Source organism: Phytophthora sojae, assembly GCF_000149755.1.
Source record: "Phytophthora sojae unplaced genomic scaffold PHYSOscaffold_1, whole genome shotgun sequence".
In the NCBI taxonomy this organism is placed as follows: domain Eukaryota; phylum Oomycota; class Peronosporomycetes; order Peronosporales; family Peronosporaceae; genus Phytophthora; species Phytophthora sojae.
Genome location: NW_009258115.1, coordinates 6,961,666 through 6,984,287, shown reverse-complemented (window position 1 = coordinate 6,984,287; position 22,622 = coordinate 6,961,666). Strand labels below are relative to the sequence as shown.

Genomic DNA, 22,622 nt, shown 5'->3' with positions numbered 1-22,622 from the left:
CGGTTTTCACCTTCTCCGGATCCGCCCGGACCCCGGCGCTGCTGACGAAGCAACCCAGGACCTTGATCTCCTCAGCTGCGAACACACACTTGTCGATGTTGGCGTACAGTTTGTTCGCCCGCATGACTTCGAACACACGTCGAAGGTGCTGGAGATGCACCTCCATGGCCGTCTGGCCTGCCTCGGCACGGCTGTGGACGAAGATGTCGTCAAAGTACGTCTGTGTGAGCGCACGCAAAGGTCGGAACAGTTGTGCGACCAAGCGATTGAACGTTGCCGGGGCGTTAGAAAGCCCCTGAGGCATGACCAGCCACTCCCAGAGCATACCGCTCGGCGTGCTCACAGCCGTGAGTGGGATGTCGCTCTCGCGCATCAGGATCTGGTAGTATCCGTCCACCAGGTCCAGCGCGCTATACAGCGTGCAGCCGGCCATGTTGTTGAGCAACACGTCCTTGCGCGGGATCGGTGTCTGCGCAGGCACTGTCGCGCTGTTCAGCTTGTTATAAGCATGAACCAGACGCCACTTTCCGTTCGGTTTGCGAACACAGACGGTAGGCGTCGAGTGCGGGGACTTCGACTCCCGCACCATGCCTGCCTTCGCCTTGGCGGCAAAGAAGGCATCAATGACTTCACACTGCTCCCGGGGAAGAGGCCATTGCCTCGTGACACAGTACTTCGTGCCCGGCACGAGATCGATCTCGTGCCTGATTCCCCTGTCCGGAGGGAGATTGGACGGTGGATCCTTGGACACCACGTCCTCGAACTCTTTTACCAAGGGATACACCGGGTCCCCGGGGTTCTTAAGAATCTCAGAACCCATGCGCGACGCGCGCTGTCTCTGGAACTCCTCCAAGACTGCCTGGTCCATGACCGAGGACGAGTTCAACTCGGCCGACGTGGACTCCGGTCGGAGGAGAACCAACTCTGCGATCTCCCCGGCCTTTAGCTCGGCCAAGAAGTCCTCCATAGCGAGCTCCTCAAGGTTCAGCAACTCTGAAACCTCGGGCAGAGCTGTAAGCTCGACAGCTCCTGTCTTGACCCGACTACCGGTCGCGCCGTCGAAGATGTGATAACACTCTTCGGCGGCTGGAGCCTTGGCTGGAGGCTCGGAGTCGCTGGCGACTGGCGTCGTCGGCCACACGACTAGGCCCGGCTTACGACGTGACCCTCGGGTGTCTTCGTCTCGTGGCGCCGCCTTGACGGCACCACCGATCTTCTCGATCTCGTGCGGAACTACGTTACCCGCCTGGTCCTTGAGCGGAACTTGGTTACCCGCCTTGCTGGGTGGAACTATGTTACCCACCTCGCCGTGTAGAACTTGGTTACCCACACCAGGAGCGCTTCTAGCGACTCCCGCATCAGTTATGGTCTGAGTGACCTCCTGTGGAACTATGTTACCCACACCGGAAGCGCCTGCAGTGCCTTCCTCATCAGTTATGGTCTGAGTGACCTCGCGTGGAACTTGGTTACCCACGCCAACGCCAGCGACGCCTTCTCCAGCAGCCCTTGCTGCCTGCGGTACTTCGTTACCCGCGTGTGGACCTACGTTACCCACCTGGTAGGCGCTGTCCGGCACCTCCACTCTCAGGCCTCGTCCGGCTCGGTCGGAGTCGTCGTCAGTCTCGACGGACCCCAAGAACTCATTAGACGCTGCTGCGCCCTGGCGGCCCTCGCGGGCGCCCCAGCTGCTGCCAGAGGTGGGAACATGACTCATCAAAGCTCTGTCAGAGCGTGGGGGACGGCTGGCCCTGATGGCCTTGCCACGCCAGTCGATCCAAGGCTCGTGTTTCTCCAGCCACGGCATGCCAAGGATCAAGTCGTACTTGTCCATGTCTAGGACCAAGAACGGCTCCGTGCTGTCGAAGTCCTCGAACTTGACAGTGAGGTCCATGTGGACCCGAGGTACTTCTACCACCGTACCGTCGGCCAGTCTTACCGAGACCAGCCCGTTGCCTTTGCTGCCTCGTAGCGCATCGGCGTACTTGTTGCGATTGCGTGCGACAGTCTGGCGGCGCGCAAAGTTCGTGGACGCCCCAGAGTCGATCAAGATTCTCAAGGGATGATCGTATCCCGGTACACTCGCGTGCACCACAAGCAGCCCACCGCTGCCCTTCTCCGCTTCGAGAGTACAGAGACTCTCAGGGGCTAAGTCCCCATGGCGTGCGCCACCCGCACGCCCCTCATGGAGACTTAGAGTTTCCCCAGTAGGGCGCCCCGCCCCTACTGGTGCCCGGTGTTCCCCTGGTTCCTGGGGCGCGGCTGAATGTATTTATAGGTTGGTACAGATTTGGCCTGCATACAAATCCTAAGTTCCCTATAGTTTGTGTCATACAAAATGTATCTGTTGGCTCTGAGGCCACTTGGGTCACTATCCAGGGGAGTGACCGATGTAGTCATCCCGGAATAGTGACAGGGTCACTATTCCATGTAACCCCGTTACAGCCTCTCTAACTAGACGCAGCATAGTCGTGACTTTCAGTTGGGTTGGTCGGCGGGTATGACGGCTAGTCTTGAGCTGCAGACTGTTGACACCAGCGATGCAGAGCATGGCAGCTTGCTGCTCTGTCATGGAGGAAGGAGGCGGCGTGCCTGTTGCGCGTTTGATTGCCGTTGAGATGTGCTGCATCATCACACGCCACTCGGAATACGTTTGGCGCTTCTTCCTCGTTGACAGATCACGCGTGCTCACTGACTCGAACGGAGGCTGCCCGGCATCTTCGTTCCCAAACTACCATAAATGCCACGCATGTAGCACATCAGTGCTAGGAAACTCAAACGATTCTGGGAGAGTGTGCAATTTACCATCGCTTGGCCAGAAGTAAACAGTGGTGCGTGGTGCATCGCCACCGGGTCGACTTGCAGCATTTTGCTGTTGCGTCTGATTATTCTCCCCCATTACGCGGCGCAATGTTGCTTCGAGCTGCTGCTGAGTAACACCCCCGCCACAGATCCCGTTCTCTTCCAGTAATTGAGCAAATCTAGCAGCCATAGATTCTGGTAGAGCGCACACTGTAACCCGAATCTCTTCTTGTAGCCCAAACATGACCACCTGAGGTGGGATACCGGTAGCAGTCATCCACGGAGAATCTACTTGTACAAGCCGCGATCGGAGCTGCTCCCTTAAATCTTTGGATCGGAAAATCGATGTACCGGGGAGTTGGGACAGTAGAAAATCGCTGCGAAACACCAGCGACGCTAAGCAGAGCTTGAGGACTAATAACAGGCTAGAGTCAGAAGCCAGCGCTGGAAACATACTCTTCACACCTTCACGCACGACTGGGTCGGTATTATCTTTGAAGTGGGGCGGTAGTATAGCAAAACCGGCGCTGTTCAGTGGCAAACCTACCCCAACACGGCCCAGAAATTGGTCTCCAGCGGCTTCATATCGAAAGTAGCGGTCTTGGACACCTCCAAGAGACTACCCGCAGCGCAGACACACGCTCACGATGGACGGGCCTCCCGTACTCCCGTTGCACGTGAACGTAGCTACACCCTTTCTCACCGAATGAGTTCCATAGTTTTTTTCGTCGTCAGCATTTCCCAAGGCGCGGGCAAATGCCTTGCGAAACCGGTTGCGTTGCAGGGAGCCTGGGAACAGCGGACCGGTGCCTTGGCGAGTGTAGCACGCCCAATAGACCCCTAGCGCGGTGATGCAACATGTCCATGGAGCAAATGGGTTGGCGTAGACGTGTCGGGGGTCTTTTGGTCCTTTACCATCTTGATTCGCCTTGCTCTTATGAAAGACGAAGCCGATGCTGTCGTCTTCGTTACTCATGTGCCCGGTGTGAATAGTTTCGACCGACTGAGATCGGCACATCAGATTCCACTGCACCGTCAGAAATAGGTGGGCAAACCCACCGTCATTTAGCATGAGCATCTGCTTACACACTCGCTCGTACACAGAGTACGGTAGCGCCATTTTCCCCGCCATTTTTGCCTCGCCGGCACTTCCTTGGTTGCGCTCCGCCTCGATGCGCTTGAGCCCAGCGAAAAAAGTCTTCATATCGTTCATGTACGCAGCAGGGAGAGGAAGCTTCTTCTGTCGGTAAATGTCCTTGACTGCGCTCCTATAACCACTGAGTGTGGTCACCTTCAGCTTCTTCTCAGTGGCATTCAGCAAAAACGCCTCGAAATCTTTGGGAGTGCACATGGAGATGTCAATTGCGCCACCAGGCTCGAAATACCGGTCTGCATCGGCCTTAGACTCGCGGATCCACGCAGCTATCCCGTGGCGATAGCTGCGGTATACACGCTGCGTTCTCGAGGTCGTACACGCGCGGCGTACATTCTCGGCATTAAGAGCGTCACTGGCGCGAGATGAGGGATCCATGCCGCTGTTGGTTGGCTAGTGCTGATGCCTGTGGGGGATGGCTGCTCTGCGGACGTGGCTGGAGGCATGGGAAGGACGGCTGAGTGGAGGATGGGGAGGGGTCTGCTCTTCGGGGTGCTGAACGAACTGAATAGGCTTTCAGCCAATGGTACGAGACAAATACGTGTACGACAAACTGTCTTACGTTTCAGTGGACAATTAGCAATGTAGTCAGCTGTATACAAAAATCAAGATAGTGCCAAACTGCCTTGATTGGAAAACGTAAGACGCTACTCGTACGGCAGTACTCTGAAGACAATTATCGTCTTATGAAAGAGCATGAATCACCCTACACCGTTGCCTCATCCGACCACGTGAATGAATTCGGGATCAAAAGTGATCAACTTCGGTAGTACTTCCTCTGGTTGGAAATGATCACCGGAAACAGACATTTTAACCAATAACTCCACCACTACGTGCTTTATACAGCACTACGTGCTTTATACATAGTGTACAGCACTACGTGCTAATAACTCCACCACTACGTGCTAATAACTCCACCACTACGTGCTTTATACAGCACGTAGTGGTGGAGTTATTAGTTAAAATGTCTGTTTTTTGCTTTCCATAGCCACCGATTTCATCTCAAACGGGTCCCTGTAGCCCACGTCATTTTCATTTTACCGCTCCAAGTAGCAAGCCGATATCAAGAGGGCACCCGCCACAACTGCCGTACTTCGTTTAGAGTCGCGAAAACATGACGAAGGCCAACCTGGTGGACATGGAGCGCAGAGGCATCATCGACGAGCTCCTCAAGCTAAGTGACAATGGAGTTCTACCCCGCGGAGCCTTCGGCCGCGTCGGGGCCCATGTGAAGCGTGGCCCGACCACCGTGAGCGCTATTTGGAAGCGCTACACGGCTGCGGTGGCGGCTGGTGTTCCTGGTGGCGAGTGGGCTAGCCGGATCAAGCAGAACAGCGGCAGGAAGCGTAAGAATCGAGATGAAGTGCGGACGAAGCTGGCGAGTGTTCCTGTGGAGGATAGGGCAGTTGAGAGGCGCGTTGCTGCTGCTTCAGGGCTCTCCCGGCACCTAGTACGACAAGCTGTGAAGGAAGGCATGGTACGGCGTCGTACGACGTTTATCAAGCCGGCGCTGACCCCCGAGAACAAGCTGGACCGTGTCGAACATGCGATGTCGTTCATCGACGACAAGACGTTACGCTTCGAGTCGATGCACAACGTGGTTCACGTCGATGAGAAGTGGTTCTACGCAGACCGCAACAGACGTTCCTACCTTAGATGCCTCCACGAGCCTGGAAGAGCAAGCGCTTCATACCCAAGACCATGTTCCTGGCAGCACTCGCACGCCCTCGGTAAGTCTCTATATTTTTATAATTTTATACTGTGGATAACCTTTGACACTGTGTATGAAATTTCTGTGTAGGTACGATCCACACCGTAAGCAGAGATGGGATGGCAAGGTGGGGCTCATGTCTTTCACGGAGAAGTATAAGGCACAGCGTAAAAGCAAGAATAGAGCCAAGGGGGAAATTTGCACACGCAATCTTGATACCGTCGATCGAAATGTCTACAAGGGCTATCTGATCACCAAGGTGTTCCCAGCTATCAAGTCGAAGTGGCCAAGGAAGGACCGTCGCCAGTTCATCTTCATGCAACAAGATAATGCGAAGCCGCACGTGTCGCCAACCGATCCGGACGTTGTCGCAGCGGGCACAGAAGGAGGGTGGAACATCAGGCTGTTATGCCAAGCAGCCAACTCACCCGAGCTCAATTGCCTTGACTTGGGAGTTTTTGCTTCAATGCAGAGCATTCAACACCGTCTACCAAGGAAGGGCATCGATGCGCTTATAGCGTCGGTTGAGGACGCATTCGGGAGCTCAAACCCGACACTGTGGACAACATCTTTCTTACGCTACAGGCGTACATGCGGGCAATCTTGGAGGAGGCTGGCGGCAATCTCTACAAGCTACCACACTTGGGGAAGGCCAAACTCCGACGTGCGAATGAGCTACCGGTAAGTCTATCGTGCAGTAGAGAGCTGTATGACGCCGCACTTGCGTTACTCCAATCTTCAAACCGTGGTACTGCACTGTTCTTTAAATGAAAAGTACTTCAGATACCTTTGTCCTTCTTTGAACTCAAATTACACTTTATAAATTAGTTTTTGTCGTGTATAAGATTCGGCCGTCCCAGAAAAACTGCCGACCTATCATAATGACTTCCGGTGATCATTTCCAACCGGAGGAAGTAGTAGGTACATGTATTCGAGACGTTGAGCCAGTTCTCATCTATTTCTACTATCTACTTTAGGTTAGTATCGTTACCCCCCCCCCCTCACCGTAGGTGGCTTGTGTGCAAGGCCCGGGGAGACCCCCCCCTACAACGATGCCGACTCAGCAACGTTACTACGTTTCGCTGCTCGCAGCGAGCGTCGCATCTGTAGTGCTCGCTTAGTTATTTTCGGTGGTCACGCAACTCAACTCGTCAACAAGCAGCACATTGCGAGAAAAATTTTGGATTGCCTTTTTCTACAAGCTCGAAGTGCGTCAAAACTATCGTGACAATAAATATTCAACGCGCCTCTCTCCCTACTCCTTCGACTTTGTCCCCGCAACGGCGTGCTGCTGCTGGAAGTCTCCTATCGGTCTCTATGCGCACGCTCGTAAAATGAGCGCGGACTACCATCATCGCTTGGCAGGCTTCTGCAAGGCACCGGGGTTGGTGGCTTGATGCAGAGAGCACACGTTGCCGTTGCGCTCGTAAGCTGGCTTACGGCATCCTTCCACAACGCACCGCTTGCCTGTAGCACAACAAGTCGAAGGGCAACAAATAAATGCAGGGCAAAAGAGAAACAAGTCCAGCGGAGAAGAAGCTCCAGCGAGTGAGTGCCCATGCAGCCCAGCATATCAAGGTAAGGTTTAAAAATATACAAAGTTCATGCAGCTCACCTCCTCCGTGAGCCCAGCAGAGACCGTGGGAGACCGCCGTCTTGGTGCAGTTTTCTTCGCTGCATTTGCGGCCTGGAAAAAAAAAGTTGAGGCAATGCTTGTTAAATAAAAAAACGAAAAAAACAATTGAGTTTGAAGTTGCCGTACCTCCGCCGTGAGACCAACAAACACCGCGCGACTTGGCACGATTCTCACAACCGGCAACAGTGCACTTGGTCGAGCCGCCTGCACGTGTTACGCAACGTTGTTGTTAAGCAAATCATGAAGCCACCTTTTTTTCCAAATCGTGTCATGCTTACCGTGCTTCCAGCAAACGCCCAAATTTTTAGCACTGCTCGTGCACCCCGGGACTGCACATCGCTTGCCGCCCTGTTATCAGGTCGTGGCAAGTTCAACCGTTAGATCCAAAAGCATCGCACCACCTTCTTCAACCATACTTCCCACCCCAACACTTACTCCGTGGCCAATGCAAAGTCCGCGGTTCACGACGTATCGCGTGCAGTTCTCAAACTTGCAGATGCGCGACTTTTTCACTGCCGCCTTGGGGGCTGCAGGGGCCGGCACGTTGGCAGCCCTGTTCTCCGACGCGGACACACTTGAACCAACCGTGAGATCAGCTGCAAACGCACGTACAGTAGGAAGACCAAGCACGCGATCGATCAGTCCGCGCCCAACCACGGAGGTCGCTGCAAATCCAACGGTCCGCCAACGCAACGCAACGTACCGAAGCTTGGGCCAGTCGAATGGGCCTGGTCTTCGTCCGCGTTGCCCCCCAGGATGAAGGCCAGCGAGCTCTTGCTGGCAGCGGCGCGGCCGACGAGCACCGCCGCGGCGGCGGCAGCGGCAGTGGCATCGTCCGTGTTCATGATGGCCGCGAGCCGGTGTCTGCTGGCGGCGAGCTGCAGCGCCGGCAGCGCGGCGGGCGGCACGTCCTGCGCGCGGGCGTCGTCCACTTGCTGGAGCCACATGTCAGTGGTGTCGTCCGAGTTCTTCATGCAGGAGGAGGGCTTGGGAGGGTCAAAGAGCAGCATCCACGGGGCTGAGATAGGGACCAAGGGGGGGGGAGTACCAGTCTGTACTGTACTCGGCTGCGAGTGGAGTGAGGGGGTGTATTTATATTGCTAAGTGTCTGCAGCTGGCGATCGCGTCCGTCAGGGGCAGGCAGACCACTTGGCACAGCAGGATGGCAGGCAGGTGGCACCTGTTTCCGCCAGCCAGCCGACCACCGACCACCCGGGCGTTTGTTATCTGAACAATGGAGCGGGTCCGGTCGAGGAACTTGGAGAACGATTCAAGTCGCCTCTGTATAGCGCAAAGCCCGGGCGTCGGGATTCGCCCCGATTGCTCTGCACCCGCGTCACCACGAGATCCACTGGTGGTCGGGAGGAGCTCCGCTATTGGAACGGATGGTGCCCCCGTTCACTTGGGGGTTGTATGCGGCGGGATTTGGAAGCTCGAATGGGTACGGCACGCGGATTGGTCGAAATCATGATCGCATACAAACCCCAAGTGAACCGGCCGGCACCGACTCCCGGCTCGTCTCTGTGGCGCCGCCATAACGTAGCGCTCCGGATGCTTGCAGTCCAGCGTGACGGGCGTCAGCTGGAGTCGGGCTTGCTCGGGGCATGGCGTTCGCTACACATGTGACTGCGGGGGAGCATTTCGCCGCTTTGGCCGCTTGGAGGGATCCATCAGCACCTGCGTGACTGCACTGCAGTCACTGCGGGCGGTCGAGTGATTAGCCTATGATTAGAAGCGGGTCATAATCGACATAGACACCCCTCATCGTTCAATTGTGGGTCTCGCCAGAAGAGCAAAATGGGGCTGAGCCTTCTTGCCTGGGAGTCGGGCTCTCCTTGCATTCCATCACACTTATTCCGATTATAAGCCTGACCAAGTATTGAGCCCCCCCTCTGCACCACGACGCGGGTGCGCCGCCATCGTGAGCAACGAGGTCTGGTCGAACAGAGCATGTTCAGGCCCGCGGTCGATCTTCAAAGGGCGTACAGATCCCGTCAACGGCGTCGCGATGGCTCCGTTCGCCGCGCGGTCGCAGCCCTCGGCTGGTGGTGGCGTTGACAGCATGGAGCACCGGGAGCAGGACCGGCAGCAGAGGCGAACTCGAGCGCGGCGCGCTCCACGTCCTCCATCCGCACTCTGCAGCGCGAACACCGCGCACTTTCTTCAGCATTCGGTCCGCCGTGGCGCGAACACGCATCGAAATGTTAGTGTTCGACATCCGGCGCAGGTGTCAAACATCCTACCGATCCGCTGCCATCTCTTCAACTGCACGTTCGCACTGTCCAATCTGCGCTGGATATGCTGCGATTGTCTACGGCTCGAGTCCGCAGCTCCGAGGGACAAATACAGTCGAACTGCGCCTTGAGCTTGCAAGCGCCTGCTCTAAACAAATGTGGTGGAAGATGTGGCCGCACTGCAAGGCAGCCAAGCCATCCTCCATCTGCTCGAGGCACATAACGCACGAGTGCACGCCTTCATCACCCTGACACTTCTTCCTCTTGCGTGTATCACGCGCCATGCTTCACTTTTGGATTCTGAGCACTGGAGACTAACGGGCATTGGGAGAAGACGAATGAAGACGACTACGCAGAGTACACTTTCGTCAATCACTAAAGTATTGTACTTTTTGGAGTTATGTATACTATCTGGGCCTGGCTAAATGTGCAGCATGGCTGCGATGTAGGACGCGCTGGGGCGTAGCGATGGGTCGTACTGCAAGCACGCGCCTGCCAGCTCCCGAACCATTGTGGGGCACTCAGGTGTAAACGTGAACATGCTCATGAGACTGGTCTCGTCGTTGTTGTGCGTGCCCAATACCGGGGTTGTCCGCCGTCGATTCTCCTCCAACGCAAGACTACGGGAGCTCTGCAGAGTGCGCGAACTATTTGAGCTCGGAAGACTCTCGAGCTGAGTCGTTCGTCGCCGCGAGCTGTCGAAATCAATACCACCAGCATTAGTTGATAGTACCGTGCCATCGGTTGAAAGAAGCGTTCCGTTGTCCGAGTCTGAGTCGCCAAGCTGCGTTCGCATTCTCCACGAGCTCCTGATCATCTCGTCGGCAGTCTGGCACGTATCGATGTGCGCTAGCAGTACACCGAACGCGTACATATCCGAAGACGACCGAGACGGTTCGCCGATGAGGATTTCAGGAGCGAAAAACGCCTTGGACGTCGAGTCACAACGGCGGTAGTACGACTGGCAGCTGTAGGGTGACGACCCATTCGTGGGGAGTGCTGCTTGAATGGGGTTGAGCTTGCAGCCCTTATCGGGATCCACCAACACAGTCCGGCCATTGAGTCCGTCGTACGTGGCCATGTGCTGACTGTGCAGGTACATGAGTCCACGGGCGATCTCAGCTGCCGCCTTCATCTTGAAGTTTGACCAGTTGAGCTCTGTTCCAGCACTCCGCAAATACGCCTCCAGCGTACCCAGCGTCATGTATTCACACACGGCAGTCATCGCGTGACGTTCGTCCCATACGAGCCCAGTGATCGAGAGGATCTGAGGGTGACGCATCTGCGAGAGTGTCGGCACCATGTCCAAAGCTGCCTCGACGTCGTCATCGCTGGTCTGGAGTTTGGTCACAAGAACCAAGCGCGTGCAGTGCTCGGCAAGAGCAACAGTGACTGGACCCGACGTTGACAGCTGATTCAGCACTACCACATCGGCGGCCGGGATCTCCTTAAACGCAGCCTTGCGCACTCCACCTCCGTAGTTATACTCGTTCAGCGAAGCTTCGAGTTCCGTCGTCTGAACCGTGCCGTTTAGAGCCCCCATTCTCGCTCTTAGACTCCGCAGGTTGGCCTTAATCTTACCATCGGCAGACACAAGAGAGTCGTGCTGTTCCTGTGCCGTCTTTTTCTTCATTTGTCGTAGTAGCACCACGCCTCCTATCACGGCCAGCACTACGAAGAGCGCAAGGCCCAAGACCACATAGAGTACAACCGGACTGCTGCTGCTCTCGCTTGCCGTGGATGTCGTGCTCTTGTCTTTGGATCCCGAGCTGTTGATGCTGCCGAGACCGTCACCGTTTGTGTAGCACACGCTTTTGTCAGCCCACGAAACAGCTTCGTACCCCGTTGAGCAGCTCCCATTGACCGTCAAATTGGCTTCGAAAACGGGCAGCTCCTGCAAATACTGGAGCTGTGAAAGGGTGACGTGGGCGTCGGCGATGGCATTGCCTTGCAGGTACAGAGCCGACAGGTTGCGCATTTCATAAATAATGGTAGGGATATCCGTGAGTTGGTTGTCGCGAAGGTCTCTTCAAATACGAATTCAAACCCACGTGAGTTTAATGCAAACGCCTCCAAAAGAGCATGTAGTGTCAAACAAACTTACAACGTAGATACGGAAGTAAATGCGTGCGGCCCACGAGGATCGAACTGGGTGAGTTTAGATCGCTGAATAATACTGCGTACGAAATCCAGTAGTCAGTTGACGGTGAAAAGATGCCGCACAGTTAATTAACATAGACTTACAGCGTCTGAAGTGAGTCCGGAAAAATATTCGTGAGCATATCACCGACAGCAACATCTGAAATGATGCTAGAATTCATCCCAAAACACAATACCGTCAGTACAGCACGCAGGGTGATTCATGTTTGGGTTGGGCCGAAAGACGCACGAATACGTACATTTGCTGCAGCCCTTGGCTGCTGCGGAAAGCATTCGACGAGAAAGAGAGCGGGACGGTGATCTGCGAGTCCGCCGTCGCACCAACGATCGACCTGCAAATCGTAAACCGAACGTACACGCACAATTCACCATCGTCAGCGGGGCTACCGCATGCCACGCGTCGTAGGAATGGAAGACTGGCAGCCACGTACAGGTTCTGCAGGGTCGAAGGGATCTTGAGGTCTTCAATAGCCTGGAAGACTCCCGTGTCCGCCTTGTCACTCTGCGGTTGGGCAATGTCAATTGTCCAGTGCGGCATGCTCCAGCTCGCCCACGTGTCCACTATGCACTGCACTTCACAGTTGCCTGACGTCACTTTCGTCTTGCACGTCGGCATATTCGCCGACGCGCAGCCCCGGTAGAAAAAGTTGCCGTCCTTGCTGGAGCTGCCGACTGCTGTGGACGCGTAGTTGACGCACAGCGAGGAGCTGCACGCGCCGTAGCAGTTGCTGGTCAGCGTGTTGTGCTCCGGGACCGAGCAGGTATCGCTCTCTGCAAGCGTTCGAGCGCCGCGCATAGTTCTGCTGCTCATTTCCCCGGAAAAACACTGAGCCCTTGCACCTAAGGTGCCGCACCCTGAGCCGCTCGTCTTGTGCCTCTGCAGACCTGATTTTTCACCACCACACACAGAGCGTTAGTTGTTCATTAGCCCTCAGCCATTGCTGCAGCGTTTGCTGAGCTGCCGCTACTGCAACTGGCCTCCTACCGACTCGACGCGGGTGATTTTTTCGCGCTCGCCACGAGCGACAGTAGCAGCAGCGCGGAGGGGGCTCCTCCTCGGCTGGAAGGCGTTGTGGCGCTCGCAGGGGGAGGGTGCAAGTAGCCGCTCGCTCTCGCCCGGGTCCGAGCAGCAAATGGAGGTGTCGGTCCACAGCACAAATGTCCCACTGCCGTGCGGTGGGGCGACTACGCGCGCATAACCAGGGCTTAAAGCCAGTCTTGCGAACCGGATGTGAGACGCCATTGGTCGAAAATGGGATCTGATAACTCCGGGATTGGTCGAAACCCCAAGGTCGTTTCGCCGCGCTTTTTGACTGGCCCCCAGTATGCGCTGTAAACTTGGGAAACGGTAACCGTAGGCTAGTTCAACGTTGTTCCGCTGCAAAAGGCTCAGCTGGACGCGCTTCGGCCCCTGCTGCTGCCGCGGAAGACGCGCGCGTGTTGATCAATCGAGGGGCTTCGCGGTGGATCGTTCCGGGTAGAGTCCATACGTTTCGTGCCGTTGCAGCTCGACGTGGTGGCCCGCGGGCAATCGTATCGGCTCCTGAGTCCAACGCGGAGCAGCGCGGCATCAACGGAAGGTCATCGCATTGAGGGCCTTTGCACAGATCAAAGTCAACACAGTCGCTGTATACAGTGGCTGCTGTTTCTCGAGCAAGGATGAGATTGCCGCGATTGTAGCTCGCTTCGGTGTGGGCTTATTGCACCAGGCGAGCTGCACTCAACATTTGTGGAGGCACGACCACTGCGACGGAGGACAGCTGGAGCTGCAACGTGCGGCTCCGCGGCAGAGCTCCGTGCAGGCGACGCGACTGTCGTGCAGAGTGACGAAGTTCGAGCAATCGCGGCCGAGATCACTGCACGGCTGATCAAATGGCCACGGCATTTCATTGATGTGGACAGGATCGGATAGGCGTGTCAGCTCTTCAAGGCGCTTTGGCGAGGGGATCCATGACGCACGGTGTGGGGCTCTGCAGCAACTCGTGTTTAACTAGGATGACTAGGATTTGGCCTGAATTAGGATGAGCTCTATTTTCGGACCGATTCTATATTTTGGTAGGGTAAATTGCCAGTTGCATGTGTGCAACCAGTTCCGAGTTTAGCGATGGCTCCGCTATTTTCGTCGACTGCAACATGTGGCCTCCGCCCTAGACTCCACCGCAGCAATTACCGCTGCAAACTAGGCGTGCCTGTGGACTGAACGCCATCATGAGCGCCCGGAGGTTGCGTGAAGTGACCAAGTCAACGCCTCGCAGTATTCCAGGTGCAGCCCCTGCAGCGACTCCAGATCATCGATGCATCCTTCTCACTTGCATATGGCTTCAATCAATGCACAGGAACTCCACGAAAGGCGGCGGAGAGCGAGCACGAATACCTTCGACGATGTGTGGACCCGGTCCTGATGCCGCTTATCGAGTCGCTGCTGCTGTATCAGCCGGAGAGCGTGTATCACTTCATCCACGACTTCGTGGACGAGCAGAAGGCTGGTCGCTTTTCGCATCCTCCGCGGAGCGTGGGCTATGCTAAGAAGCTCACGAACCGCCGCAAAATGGCCGACTTCATGTCGACCAGCGTGATCCCAGTCATGGATGACCTCGCGAAGCAGATTCTACGCGAAAAACCCAACTCTGTCAAAGGTACGTTTGATGAGAGGATTTCTATGAAGGAAGATCGAGCCCAATCCTAATTATTGCCATGGTACTAGCTTTCATCAAGGACGTGGTTGCTGCACGCATTGCTATTGAGTCTGAGGAGACGTCAAATCAACCCGAGGCCGAGGTTCACTTCTGTGTAAACGACCGCGTATTGTGTCGATACAAAGGCCGACCGAAATTCTTTCCAGGCACCATCACAGCCATCGATGACAACGGGAGTTTTACTGTCTTATACGACGATGGCAAGACAGAGAGCAATGTTCACTACATGTGTCTGAAGTTGCATCCAACTCCCGACCCGAAGACCCACAAGGCAGCTGAAGTAGAACTTGAAAACAATCAGGAACAGCCGAAGGTTACCCGAACAATGGACATTGTGCTCCTGATCATTGGAATCGACGGAGCGGGGAAAACTACACTACTGTCGACCTTACAAGGCGATCTGGACAAGGAGCACGTGCCCAGCGCAGGCTTCACTTCTGCCACGTTCCAAACCGAGACCGGATCGGCCACTTTCTACGACCTCGGAGGAGGCCCGACATTTCGAAATGTCTGGAAGGAATACTACGCTGATGTGAGTATCAAGTTCGTGTGTTGGAAACGCGGTGTCGTTTTAACTTATTTGTTACCATTCTCAGGTTCACGGCGTCATTTTCGTGGTGGATTCATCAAGTGAGAATGCAGTACTCCAGGCTGCAAATGTGCTGGAAGAGTCGATGGCAAACGAGGTTATGGCCAACAAACCCTTGCTAATGTACGGGCAGACTGTCGTTTTCATCCTAGCATCGTGTGATACTGATACTCACTGATGCTTGTTCATTAACGTAGTTTTGCCAACAAACGAGATCACGCCGACGCAATTGCGGAGCAGGAAATGCCAAATTTACTGCGCTTGAACAAGTTCCCGAGCTCCACGATCGTACCGTGCATTGCCAAGCCAGCAGTCAACGGTGGTGCTGTAGACGAGCGCCTTGAATCAGGACTCCAGTGGCTGTTTGATCAGGTCCACAACGACTTTGATGCGCTTCACGAACGTGTTCAACGAGATCTCGTGCAGAAGAAGAAACTTGACCAGCAACGGCGGGAAGAGCAGCGCGCGCGGGTTTCGCGATGGAAAGAGGAGCGAGAGCTGAACCAGATGCGAGCACACGACAAGCCTTCTATCGAGGAGCAACCCAGCAGCACATCATCTACGGCAGCAAAACCAGAAGAAACCGTGATATACTGCTCCAACTGCAGTACGGCACCAGCAGTAGTGAAATGTGCTGCGTCGAAATGGATGCCCGTATGCGAAGACTGCGCAACAGCTCTAAGAAGTCAGAATCAATGAGCAATTTCAACACTTGCCTAAACATTCGTCCAGTATGAATTCTAGGGGACTATCCTCTATCGTCTTAACCTCGTCGCTTCTTCCCGCCCTTCTTGCCGCGCCCACGTTGTTCTTCCTCCTCTTCCTTCTTCTCCTTCTTCGATCGCGCGGAGCTCACGATTTTCTCGACGTTCTCTTTCTTCTTGTTCTTGCGCTGCTCCTTACGCTCGCGACGTTTGTCAGCTGCCTTCTGCTCCTTTTCAAGGCGAACACGTTCAGCCTCCTCCTTTTTCCGTGCAGCTTCTTCGTCAGCTTCCTGTTGCTTTGGGTCGATCTCGGCATCAAGTTGTTCGTCTGTTTCAGGCGTCACACCAGGGGTGTCGTCAGGACTTTCAGTCTCCTTCTTCACCTTGCCTAGTGCAATGAGCTCCTCCTGGAGCGCTCGATCCATTTCATCGTCCAGAATGCTAAGGTCGCTGAATACGCCCAGCTCCTCCTCTTTCTCGCGGTGCTTTTTGGACGTGAGATGGTTCTGTAGCTGCTTGGTAGACTTGAAAGTTTTGCTGCACAGGTCGCACACCAGCACGTCCGCGTCCATTTTCTTCCGGAGTTTCTCAAGTTCCTGCTCAATATCTCTATCAGCAACGCGGCTGGTTTCCATATTGCTGTCGGCCCAGAGCTTCTCCTGTTGTTCCTGAAACGCGCGTCGTTCGGTGTCGTACGCCGCCTGCTTTTCCCGCTTCTTAGCCTCTTCCTCAATCCGCCGCTGCTCCTTCTCCTGCTCCTTCTGCTTCTGAAACGCCCGGACACGCGGGTCACGGCGGCACACAAAGTCCACGAGCTCACGCACTTCCGTTGTGAAGGCCTTCTTTGCAGCGTCGCGAAGCTTCTTGTTCTCCTTCTCCATCGCCCGCCTCACCATTCTAGTGGGTGCATCCGTCGTCTTGTACTCGTCAACCCACGCAAAGCTGCGCTGCGTCGTGTAGCCCTTCCAGTGCTGGTAGAAGTAGTTGACGTCGTCCATCGCCGTCCTGGCGTCTCCTAGCTCCGGCGCAACCTCATACCTCGACGCGTCGCTGCCCTCTCGGTCCAGCTCGTCAATCTGTCCACAATAACACCCCCAATAGCGGTAAAATCACAGCTTCGCCACTACAATTGTCCAATAGTCACCGCACCTTGGTGAAGAGCTCTCCGTACACCGAGAAGAAGCTCTTTTCGTCCGAGCCGAAGCCCGAGTACACAGACGCACTGAAGTACCGGAACAGGTTGAGGTCGTCCTCGTCTTCGTCGTCGTCGTTGCCGTCTCCGCCGCGCAGAATCTGCTCGCGGTGCTCGTCGTACCATTTCTTCTCGTGCGGGTCGCTCAGCACCTCGTAGGCGTTCTGGATGGTCTGGAACTGCTGCGTGGCTTCCTCGCTCGAGATGCCGTTCTGCTGGTGCTTGTCCGGGTGCCACCGCAGCGCCTGCAGGCGGAAGGCCTTCTTGATCTCCGCGGCGGTCGCGTCACGCTCGACCGCGAGCACCTCGTAGTGACACCGCATTGCGCTTCCTTTGGTGGAGACCGTCCACCACGAACTGAAGCACGTCAAGTGGCTACAAAACAGAAGCATACTATTGGTCCAATTTTGGCAAATCATATAAAGACTGGCACCTTCAAGTTGCAGCCTGCAACTTGCGGGCCACCCTCGCTCATAATACTCACTACTTTTGCTCCGACCTCTTTGACTCGCGGATGCTCACGTGCAGGTAGAGCATGTTGATCATGGTGTTCCACGGATCTTCCGAGTGTTCGTGCTCCTCGTTGTCAAGAACCACCAAGTAGGGGATTTCACGGCGAAGTGCGCCGATATCGGCAGACGAACAGCCAACACTACCGAGCCACACGCGCGCCAACGCCGAGAGGAACGGATACCGCTCACCGTTATCCCGCCATCACGCGAACGGGTCTGCTACGCGAGTAGTCCGCTGCTGATGTTCAGCCAAGTAAGCGGACACCTCGTCGGCCACGGAGATCCGCATCTCGTCCGTGTCGATCTCGTTTGGTGCATCCTCCTCCTGCAGTAGTTGATGCATGAGCCCCGGCGTTGGGGTGTTCTTCCGATGCAGCTCAACCGTACGCTCCGTTAGCTCCAGTTTGCATTGTACGCGCTTGTCTTCATCAACGTGGTCCATCTTGGCGTACCGCGGATCCAGAAGCGAGCACCACAAAAACTCCGGCACCAATGCGTCGTAGTTTGCGCTGAGGTTGTCCACGATCCCTTTCTGAAGCATGAGCAGATCGGTGCTGATTTCCGTTGCGTCGTCAGCCGATAGTGATCAATCAGCGGCACTAACATGTTTTCCTGGCTCAGTTGCTGCTTGATAGCCATTAGACAATGGATCACAAACGGGAGGGTCCGCGCTTTGTCCTTGGTGGTGATTTGCTTGACTTCACGCAGCGTGCGGAGCAGGAGGAGGTAGGCTTCCGCAACAAACCACATCTTCGCGGTAGGCTCGGTAATACGACAAGTGGAACTGGAGGCCGCGGAGGCGAAAAAACGGTTGATCGACGGTCTCCAGAGCATCAGTTCGGACAGGAAATCGTACACTTCAGCCCACGTTGAGCAATTCGTTTTGCGAATCAGCAGTTCCTCTTCGTCTCCACCGATTGTCTGAGCACGCATCTTCTTGACCCTGATATCATGGTCGAATCCATCGGCTAGCCATCGCAGCTCTTGGACTACCGACGCAACACTCAATTGTGCAGCCGCTTTGGTTCTGGTACCTCCAGCGGGCACTGTAGCATTCGAAGCAGCAACACGAGGTGGCCGGATCCAGCTTACAAGGCAGTTGTGCGCCACAGCCCACAGATCAGGAAATCGCTTCACCTCAAGGATTGATGCGAGCTGGCGAATGGTTGTATCATTGCTGGTCAGGAGAAGAGACAAAGAGTGCTTAGGAAGACCCCAGTCCCTGAAAACAGCCTCCATCAGCTTGGCCAGCTCCTTTGCTCCTCCATCCTCTGGCGGTGGCACATAAATCACACCCAACGGGAACGTTTCCGTTTCAAACTTGTCATTCACATGGTGACACAGCAGCGCGACATACTTCATGTCGTAGTGCGTGCACCAAAGCTCAGCGGAGAGCGAGTAGTGCCCCACCACCTTGTACTTTACTTTCTCCATCGTCTCGAAGCGCCATTCCGCCGCCTTCTGCTCCACCACACGACACATGGCCGTTCGGTCGGGCAGCTCGTGCGTCCCCTGTGAAAGGAAGGTGATGAGCTTGATAAAGCCACCTTCCGTCACCGTGGACAGCGGTTCCAGGCTGCCACAAATCCAGCGCACTAACAGATCCATAGCCATCGCTTGGCGGTCTTCAGATTGGGTTCTGGCAGTCGGTTGGTTGCGTCGCGGCTTCTTCGCTGCGGGGGCAGCGGAACTGCTGCTTGCAACCATGGAGCCCATGTCCTCACTCATAGAGGGCTCAGACGACAATCGCTTCGCTCTCCCGCTTCCAGCGGGCCCCCTCCCCGCTGAACCCGCTTGGGCGATGAAGTCGTTCAGCTCCTGCGGGTGTTTCTTCTGCATGTGGTTGCGCACGACAACGCTCGGGGACTTCTGGAAGGGGATGGTGGTGTCGCATCGCAGACAAAAGGCCTCGTTAGTGTCGTCACTGCTCCACTTGGTCTTCCCCGGCGGGAGGGTGCGGCCGGGAGGCACCACCAGCTTGATGAACTGCCAGTACTCCGGGCGCCGGATGTGCGGGGACGTGAACAGCGTCCGGCTGCCGTGCTGGAAGGCGTTACTCATGACGGGGGCGGTCTTGCAAATCAGCTGTGATTGTGGGGGAGCTCTTCACGCCAAAACCAGACCGCCCACTATTTGGGGCGGAACTCGTTGAAGTTGCCGTTGGGTATCTTTTGCCTATATGCATGGCACGGGCAACGAGAACTAAGGTCTACACGGATAACGACGCCTAGAGCTGAAGTTGCCCAGCAGAGAGGGGCTGACCTGCATATTGCAAGTGCTTTGGAGGAGCATCTTGCGTTGTTTAAATATTTTCTTGGGCTTGGCTTCTTCCAACGGTTGTGTTGGAATTTGAACAAGTCATTTCGCTTCAACACAAACACGAACAACGGTTAGTTCATTTCCGAATCTGCTGCAGCGATGGCGAGTCACTACGAGGTGCTGCGCGTGGCGCGAGACGCCAGCGCCGTGGAGATCAAGCAAGCATTCCGACTACTGGCGCGGCGCTGGCACCCGGACAAGCAGGGGCAACGGCCTGATGGGGTGTCGGAGGAGGAGGCCACCCAGCGCTTCCAGCGGATCCAGAGTGCCTACGAGGTGCTGAACGACGAGAGCAGGAGAGACAACTACGACCGCCAACTGGGAGAAAGCGTTGGCGAGACCGCTGCTGCTCAATCACGCTACGCTGGGGACAAGCGCGCCAGGCCAGCCCACATGCATTTCTACGGCATGGACCTGCGCTGGTTCGAGGAGAGCCTCCGCTGGTTTACGGAGGACATGCGCTGGTATGAGGACCACGCGGGAGAACACAAGCAATATATGGAAGAGCTTCAACGGCGACAGGAGCAGATGCTGCGCGAGGCCGCGCGCAAGCACGAGCGGTTGTTTCGAGAGAGCAAGGGTGTCAATAGGCAGTGGATGAAAGAGCACACGCGGAAGGAGACGCGCCACGGAAAGCAGCAGACGCAAGAACCTCTGACTCGCCAAGAGAGAGCGGCCCTACACTGGGATAAGTTCAAGGACATGTATCCGCAGTGGCGAAGCATGACAGTTGGCGAGAGGATGCAGCGCATGCTCGAGATTTTAGCCGAGCCAGCGTGAAGTTGATAACACTTCCGCCCCCACGCTCTTATAGGATCCATACGTGGCCGTTAACGAATGCAATCGCTGTCTTACTTGTCCGTGTGTTAGTCTGCCCTGGTTTGTCGGGATGCCTGTCGTGTCTTCAAACTCTGACTCTGAAACTTTATCCCCAGTTTTGTATCGGGAGCTTCTGACAACACGATGATGCTGCCACCGCTTCCGCGAGTCAAGGGGAAGGAGGACGGCGCGGCGGCGAGCGCCAGCGCCGTGGCTACCATCTGCGAGCTGTGCGACCTGTACACGCGCAACGACCTGGACGGCAAGTGGACGGAGCTCGCCGACGTCTACGACGTACGTTGTTTTAAACGAACCCAGCGACAGATCCCCTACTAACTGCTCTACTGATCCCCCCATACAGCAACGCCGCAATGTGGACAACTTCCGTGAGATCCTGGATCTGAGCGCCCCTGACGCGCGTATGGGCGACCTGAATGGATGGCATCTCGAGCGCATGGCGGTGGGCGAGTTTGAGCCTGGGGCCGGCGCTAGTGCCAACGACTTGGCGGAGATCAAGCGCGAGACGCGCATGATCAAGCAGACGCTGATGAAGGTGATGGCCAACGGCCGCAGCTTCAAGGCCAAGCGGGACGAGATCGAGGCGGCGATGGCCAAGCAGCGTGAGGCGCTGACGGTGGAGCTGACGGAGGCCAAGGAGTTCCTAGGACAGGCACATCTGCTGAACGCCTGCGACTCGGCGGCGATCGAGGTCAGCGAGCCGGCGCCCGTGGAGGAGCGGCTGCGCGCGACGGTGAAGCACCCGGAGCTCTCGCCGACGGTGGACCTCAGTGAAGCGCCATCGATCTAAGTAGGAAGGACGTAGGATTATAGTAGCGGGCGGAGATAGGTAGGAAGAATGAGAACAGGGCGAAACACGAGTGCATTCCTCCGGTGCTTCCCAAAAGTCAGTCACGCTCTATCTGCAACTTCGATCGGGGCCACCTGCTACCTGTCTCGCCCTACTGACTGTCTGTACGTGCCACTCGTCGAGCCGCCGCTATTCCTCTAGTCGACGTGAAGACGCTCCTCAAGGTACTTGACGGCATCCTTCGTGATGATCAGCAGGTCCTTCTGCAGGATCGAGTAGACGTTGATCTTGTTCTGCGGCAGCGTGTCCACGTACGGGATGTTGCGCGTCGCCAGCACGAAGCTCGACTCGACCTCCTCACCGCCCACGAACAGCGCGTGGTCCCAGCCACGGCCGCCCAGCAGCTTCTTCATATCCTTCGTCTTGGTAACCTGTTCGCAGCGACCACCAACAAATAATTGTCAATATCTCCGGCGGCAGCAACTTACTAAGAAATAAAACAGCAACGTACGTCGACGTCCAGCGAGTCCACGACGGCCAGCTTGCCCTCACGGAGCTTGGTGGACAGCGCCACGCGCAGGCCCATGGCGCGCACCTTCTTGGGCAGGTTGTACGAGAAGTCGCGCAGCACGGGGCCGTGCACGCGGTAACCACCGCGCCACTGCGGCGCGCGGATGTCGCCCACACGCGCGCGGCCCGAGCCTTTCTGCTTCCACGGCTTGCGCGTGGAGCCGCTGACCTCAGAGCGCGTCTTAGTCTTGTTGGTACCGGCGCGGCGGCAGGCCAGCTGCCAGCGCACCACGCGCTGCAGGATGTCCACGCGGTCGGGCGCGCCGAACACTTCGCCGTCCATGGTGACGGTACCCAGCTCCTGCGAGTCCTCGGCCAGCGACAGCAGCTGCAGCTCCAGGTCGCCCGACGGCGTCACCTTGACCTCCTGCGCCGCCGGGATCACGCGCGGGGGCGGCATGGGCTTCTCCTCGGCCAGCGACAGGTTGGCCGGCATGGCGGCCGCCTGCGTGCTGGCGGCGCGCACCAGGCTGGCGCGCGGGGCCGACACGGACAGCGCCGCCACGCCGCGCAGCAGTCGGTTCATCGACATGGTAGCCATCGCTCTTCCCCTTTTGGACTCTTGATTCACGTGCGGCTCTCGATGGCCATTGCCGCGCTAGAGTATTTGTACTGAATTTTGTCTCGCTTTTGCAATGCCTCACACACTGATTTAAGGACACGGTACACCAAAGTGTAATGGATTACGGCGTCAGCTATACAGTATACTCCCATGTATAC

General features: G+C 56.3%; 13 protein-coding genes across 13 annotated transcripts; 3 read left to right on the top strand and 10 right to left on the bottom strand.

Moving 5' to 3' along the window:
- Positions 1-2,443: 2,443 nt before the first annotated feature.
- On the bottom strand, positions 2,444-2,629 carry PHYSODRAFT_456568 (hypothetical protein; the record flags this gene model as incomplete). The annotated part of the gene is made up of 1 exon (XM_009517638.1): positions 2,444-2,629. A coding segment is annotated over one exon (186 nt), but the record flags the coding sequence as incomplete, so codon positions are not given.
- A 99-nt stretch (positions 2,630-2,728) lies between these two features.
- On the bottom strand, positions 2,729-3,253 carry PHYSODRAFT_468362 (hypothetical protein; the record flags this gene model as incomplete). The annotated part of the gene is made up of 1 exon (XM_009517637.1): positions 2,729-3,253. One exon carries the CDS (start codon positions 3,251-3,253, stop codon positions 2,729-2,731), a length of 525 nt encoding a protein of 174 aa, XP_009515932.1.
- On the bottom strand, positions 3,245-3,715 carry PHYSODRAFT_377683 (hypothetical protein; the record flags this gene model as incomplete). Its single annotated transcript, XM_009517636.1, has 2 exons — positions 3,245-3,418; positions 3,503-3,715. Coding segments are annotated over 2 exons (387 nt in total), but the record flags the coding sequence as incomplete, so codon positions are not given.
- A 15-nt stretch (positions 3,716-3,730) lies between these two features.
- PHYSODRAFT_381531 (hypothetical protein) lies at positions 3,731-4,306 on the bottom strand (the record flags this gene model as incomplete). Its single annotated transcript, XM_009517635.1, has 1 exon — positions 3,731-4,306. A coding segment is annotated over one exon (576 nt), but the record flags the coding sequence as incomplete, so codon positions are not given.
- Positions 4,307-7,014: 2,708 nt separating this feature from the next.
- On the bottom strand, positions 7,015-7,809 carry PHYSODRAFT_476334 (hypothetical protein; the record flags this gene model as incomplete). The annotated part of the gene is made up of 5 exons (XM_009517634.1): positions 7,015-7,130; positions 7,279-7,350; positions 7,426-7,503; positions 7,578-7,647; positions 7,735-7,809. Coding segments are annotated over 5 exons (411 nt in total), but the record flags the coding sequence as incomplete, so codon positions are not given.
- Positions 7,810-9,954: 2,145 nt separating this feature from the next.
- On the bottom strand, positions 9,955-12,489 carry PHYSODRAFT_468503 (hypothetical protein; the record flags this gene model as incomplete). The annotated part of the gene is made up of 4 exons (XM_009517633.1): positions 9,955-11,560; positions 11,638-11,709; positions 11,933-12,025; positions 12,125-12,489. The coding sequence occupies 4 exons, from the start codon at positions 12,487-12,489 to the stop codon at positions 9,955-9,957; spliced, it is 2,136 nt and encodes a 711-aa protein (XP_009515928.1).
- Positions 12,490-14,094: 1,605 nt separating this feature from the next.
- On the top strand, positions 14,095-15,677 carry PHYSODRAFT_466642 (hypothetical protein; the record flags this gene model as incomplete). The annotated part of the gene is made up of 5 exons (XM_009517632.1): positions 14,095-14,329; positions 14,398-14,606; positions 14,691-14,921; positions 14,986-15,101; positions 15,176-15,677. The coding sequence occupies 5 exons, from the start codon at positions 14,095-14,097 to the stop codon at positions 15,675-15,677; spliced, it is 1,293 nt and encodes a 430-aa protein (XP_009515927.1).
- A 64-nt stretch (positions 15,678-15,741) lies between these two features.
- On the bottom strand, positions 15,742-16,680 carry PHYSODRAFT_472762 (hypothetical protein; the record flags this gene model as incomplete). The annotated part of the gene is made up of 2 exons (XM_009517631.1): positions 15,742-15,972; positions 16,066-16,680. 2 exons carry the CDS (start codon positions 16,678-16,680, stop codon positions 15,742-15,744), a joined length of 846 nt encoding a protein of 281 aa, XP_009515926.1.
- Positions 16,681-16,822: 142 nt separating this feature from the next.
- PHYSODRAFT_474795 (hypothetical protein) lies at positions 16,823-17,197 on the bottom strand (the record flags this gene model as incomplete). The annotated part of the gene is made up of 1 exon (XM_009517630.1): positions 16,823-17,197. One exon carries the CDS (start codon positions 17,195-17,197, stop codon positions 16,823-16,825), a length of 375 nt encoding a protein of 124 aa, XP_009515925.1.
- A 160-nt stretch (positions 17,198-17,357) lies between these two features.
- Positions 17,358-19,447, bottom strand: PHYSODRAFT_309438 (hypothetical protein; the record flags this gene model as incomplete). Its single annotated transcript, XM_009517629.1, has 3 exons — positions 17,358-17,570; positions 17,610-17,940; positions 17,991-19,447. The coding sequence occupies 3 exons, from the start codon at positions 19,445-19,447 to the stop codon at positions 17,358-17,360; spliced, it is 2,001 nt and encodes a 666-aa protein (XP_009515924.1).
- A 366-nt stretch (positions 19,448-19,813) lies between these two features.
- On the top strand, positions 19,814-20,017 carry PHYSODRAFT_248129 (hypothetical protein; the record flags this gene model as incomplete). The annotated part of the gene is made up of 1 exon (XM_009517628.1): positions 19,814-20,017. A coding segment is annotated over one exon (204 nt), but the record flags the coding sequence as incomplete, so codon positions are not given.
- Positions 20,018-20,668: 651 nt separating this feature from the next.
- PHYSODRAFT_349212 (hypothetical protein) lies at positions 20,669-21,332 on the top strand (the record flags this gene model as incomplete). Its single annotated transcript, XM_009517627.1, has 2 exons — positions 20,669-20,818; positions 20,886-21,332. The coding sequence occupies 2 exons, from the start codon at positions 20,669-20,671 to the stop codon at positions 21,330-21,332; spliced, it is 597 nt and encodes a 198-aa protein (XP_009515922.1).
- Positions 21,333-21,529: 197 nt separating this feature from the next.
- Positions 21,530-22,473, bottom strand: PHYSODRAFT_552366 (hypothetical protein; the record flags this gene model as incomplete). The annotated part of the gene is made up of 2 exons (XM_009517626.1): positions 21,844-22,473; positions 21,530-21,763 (listed from the first exon to the last, which is right to left on the bottom strand). The coding sequence occupies exons 1-2, from the start codon at positions 22,441-22,443 to the stop codon at positions 21,530-21,532; spliced, it is 834 nt and encodes a 277-aa protein (XP_009515921.1). The 5' UTR covers positions 22,444-22,473.
- Between the last annotated feature and the right edge of the window lie 149 nt (positions 22,474-22,622).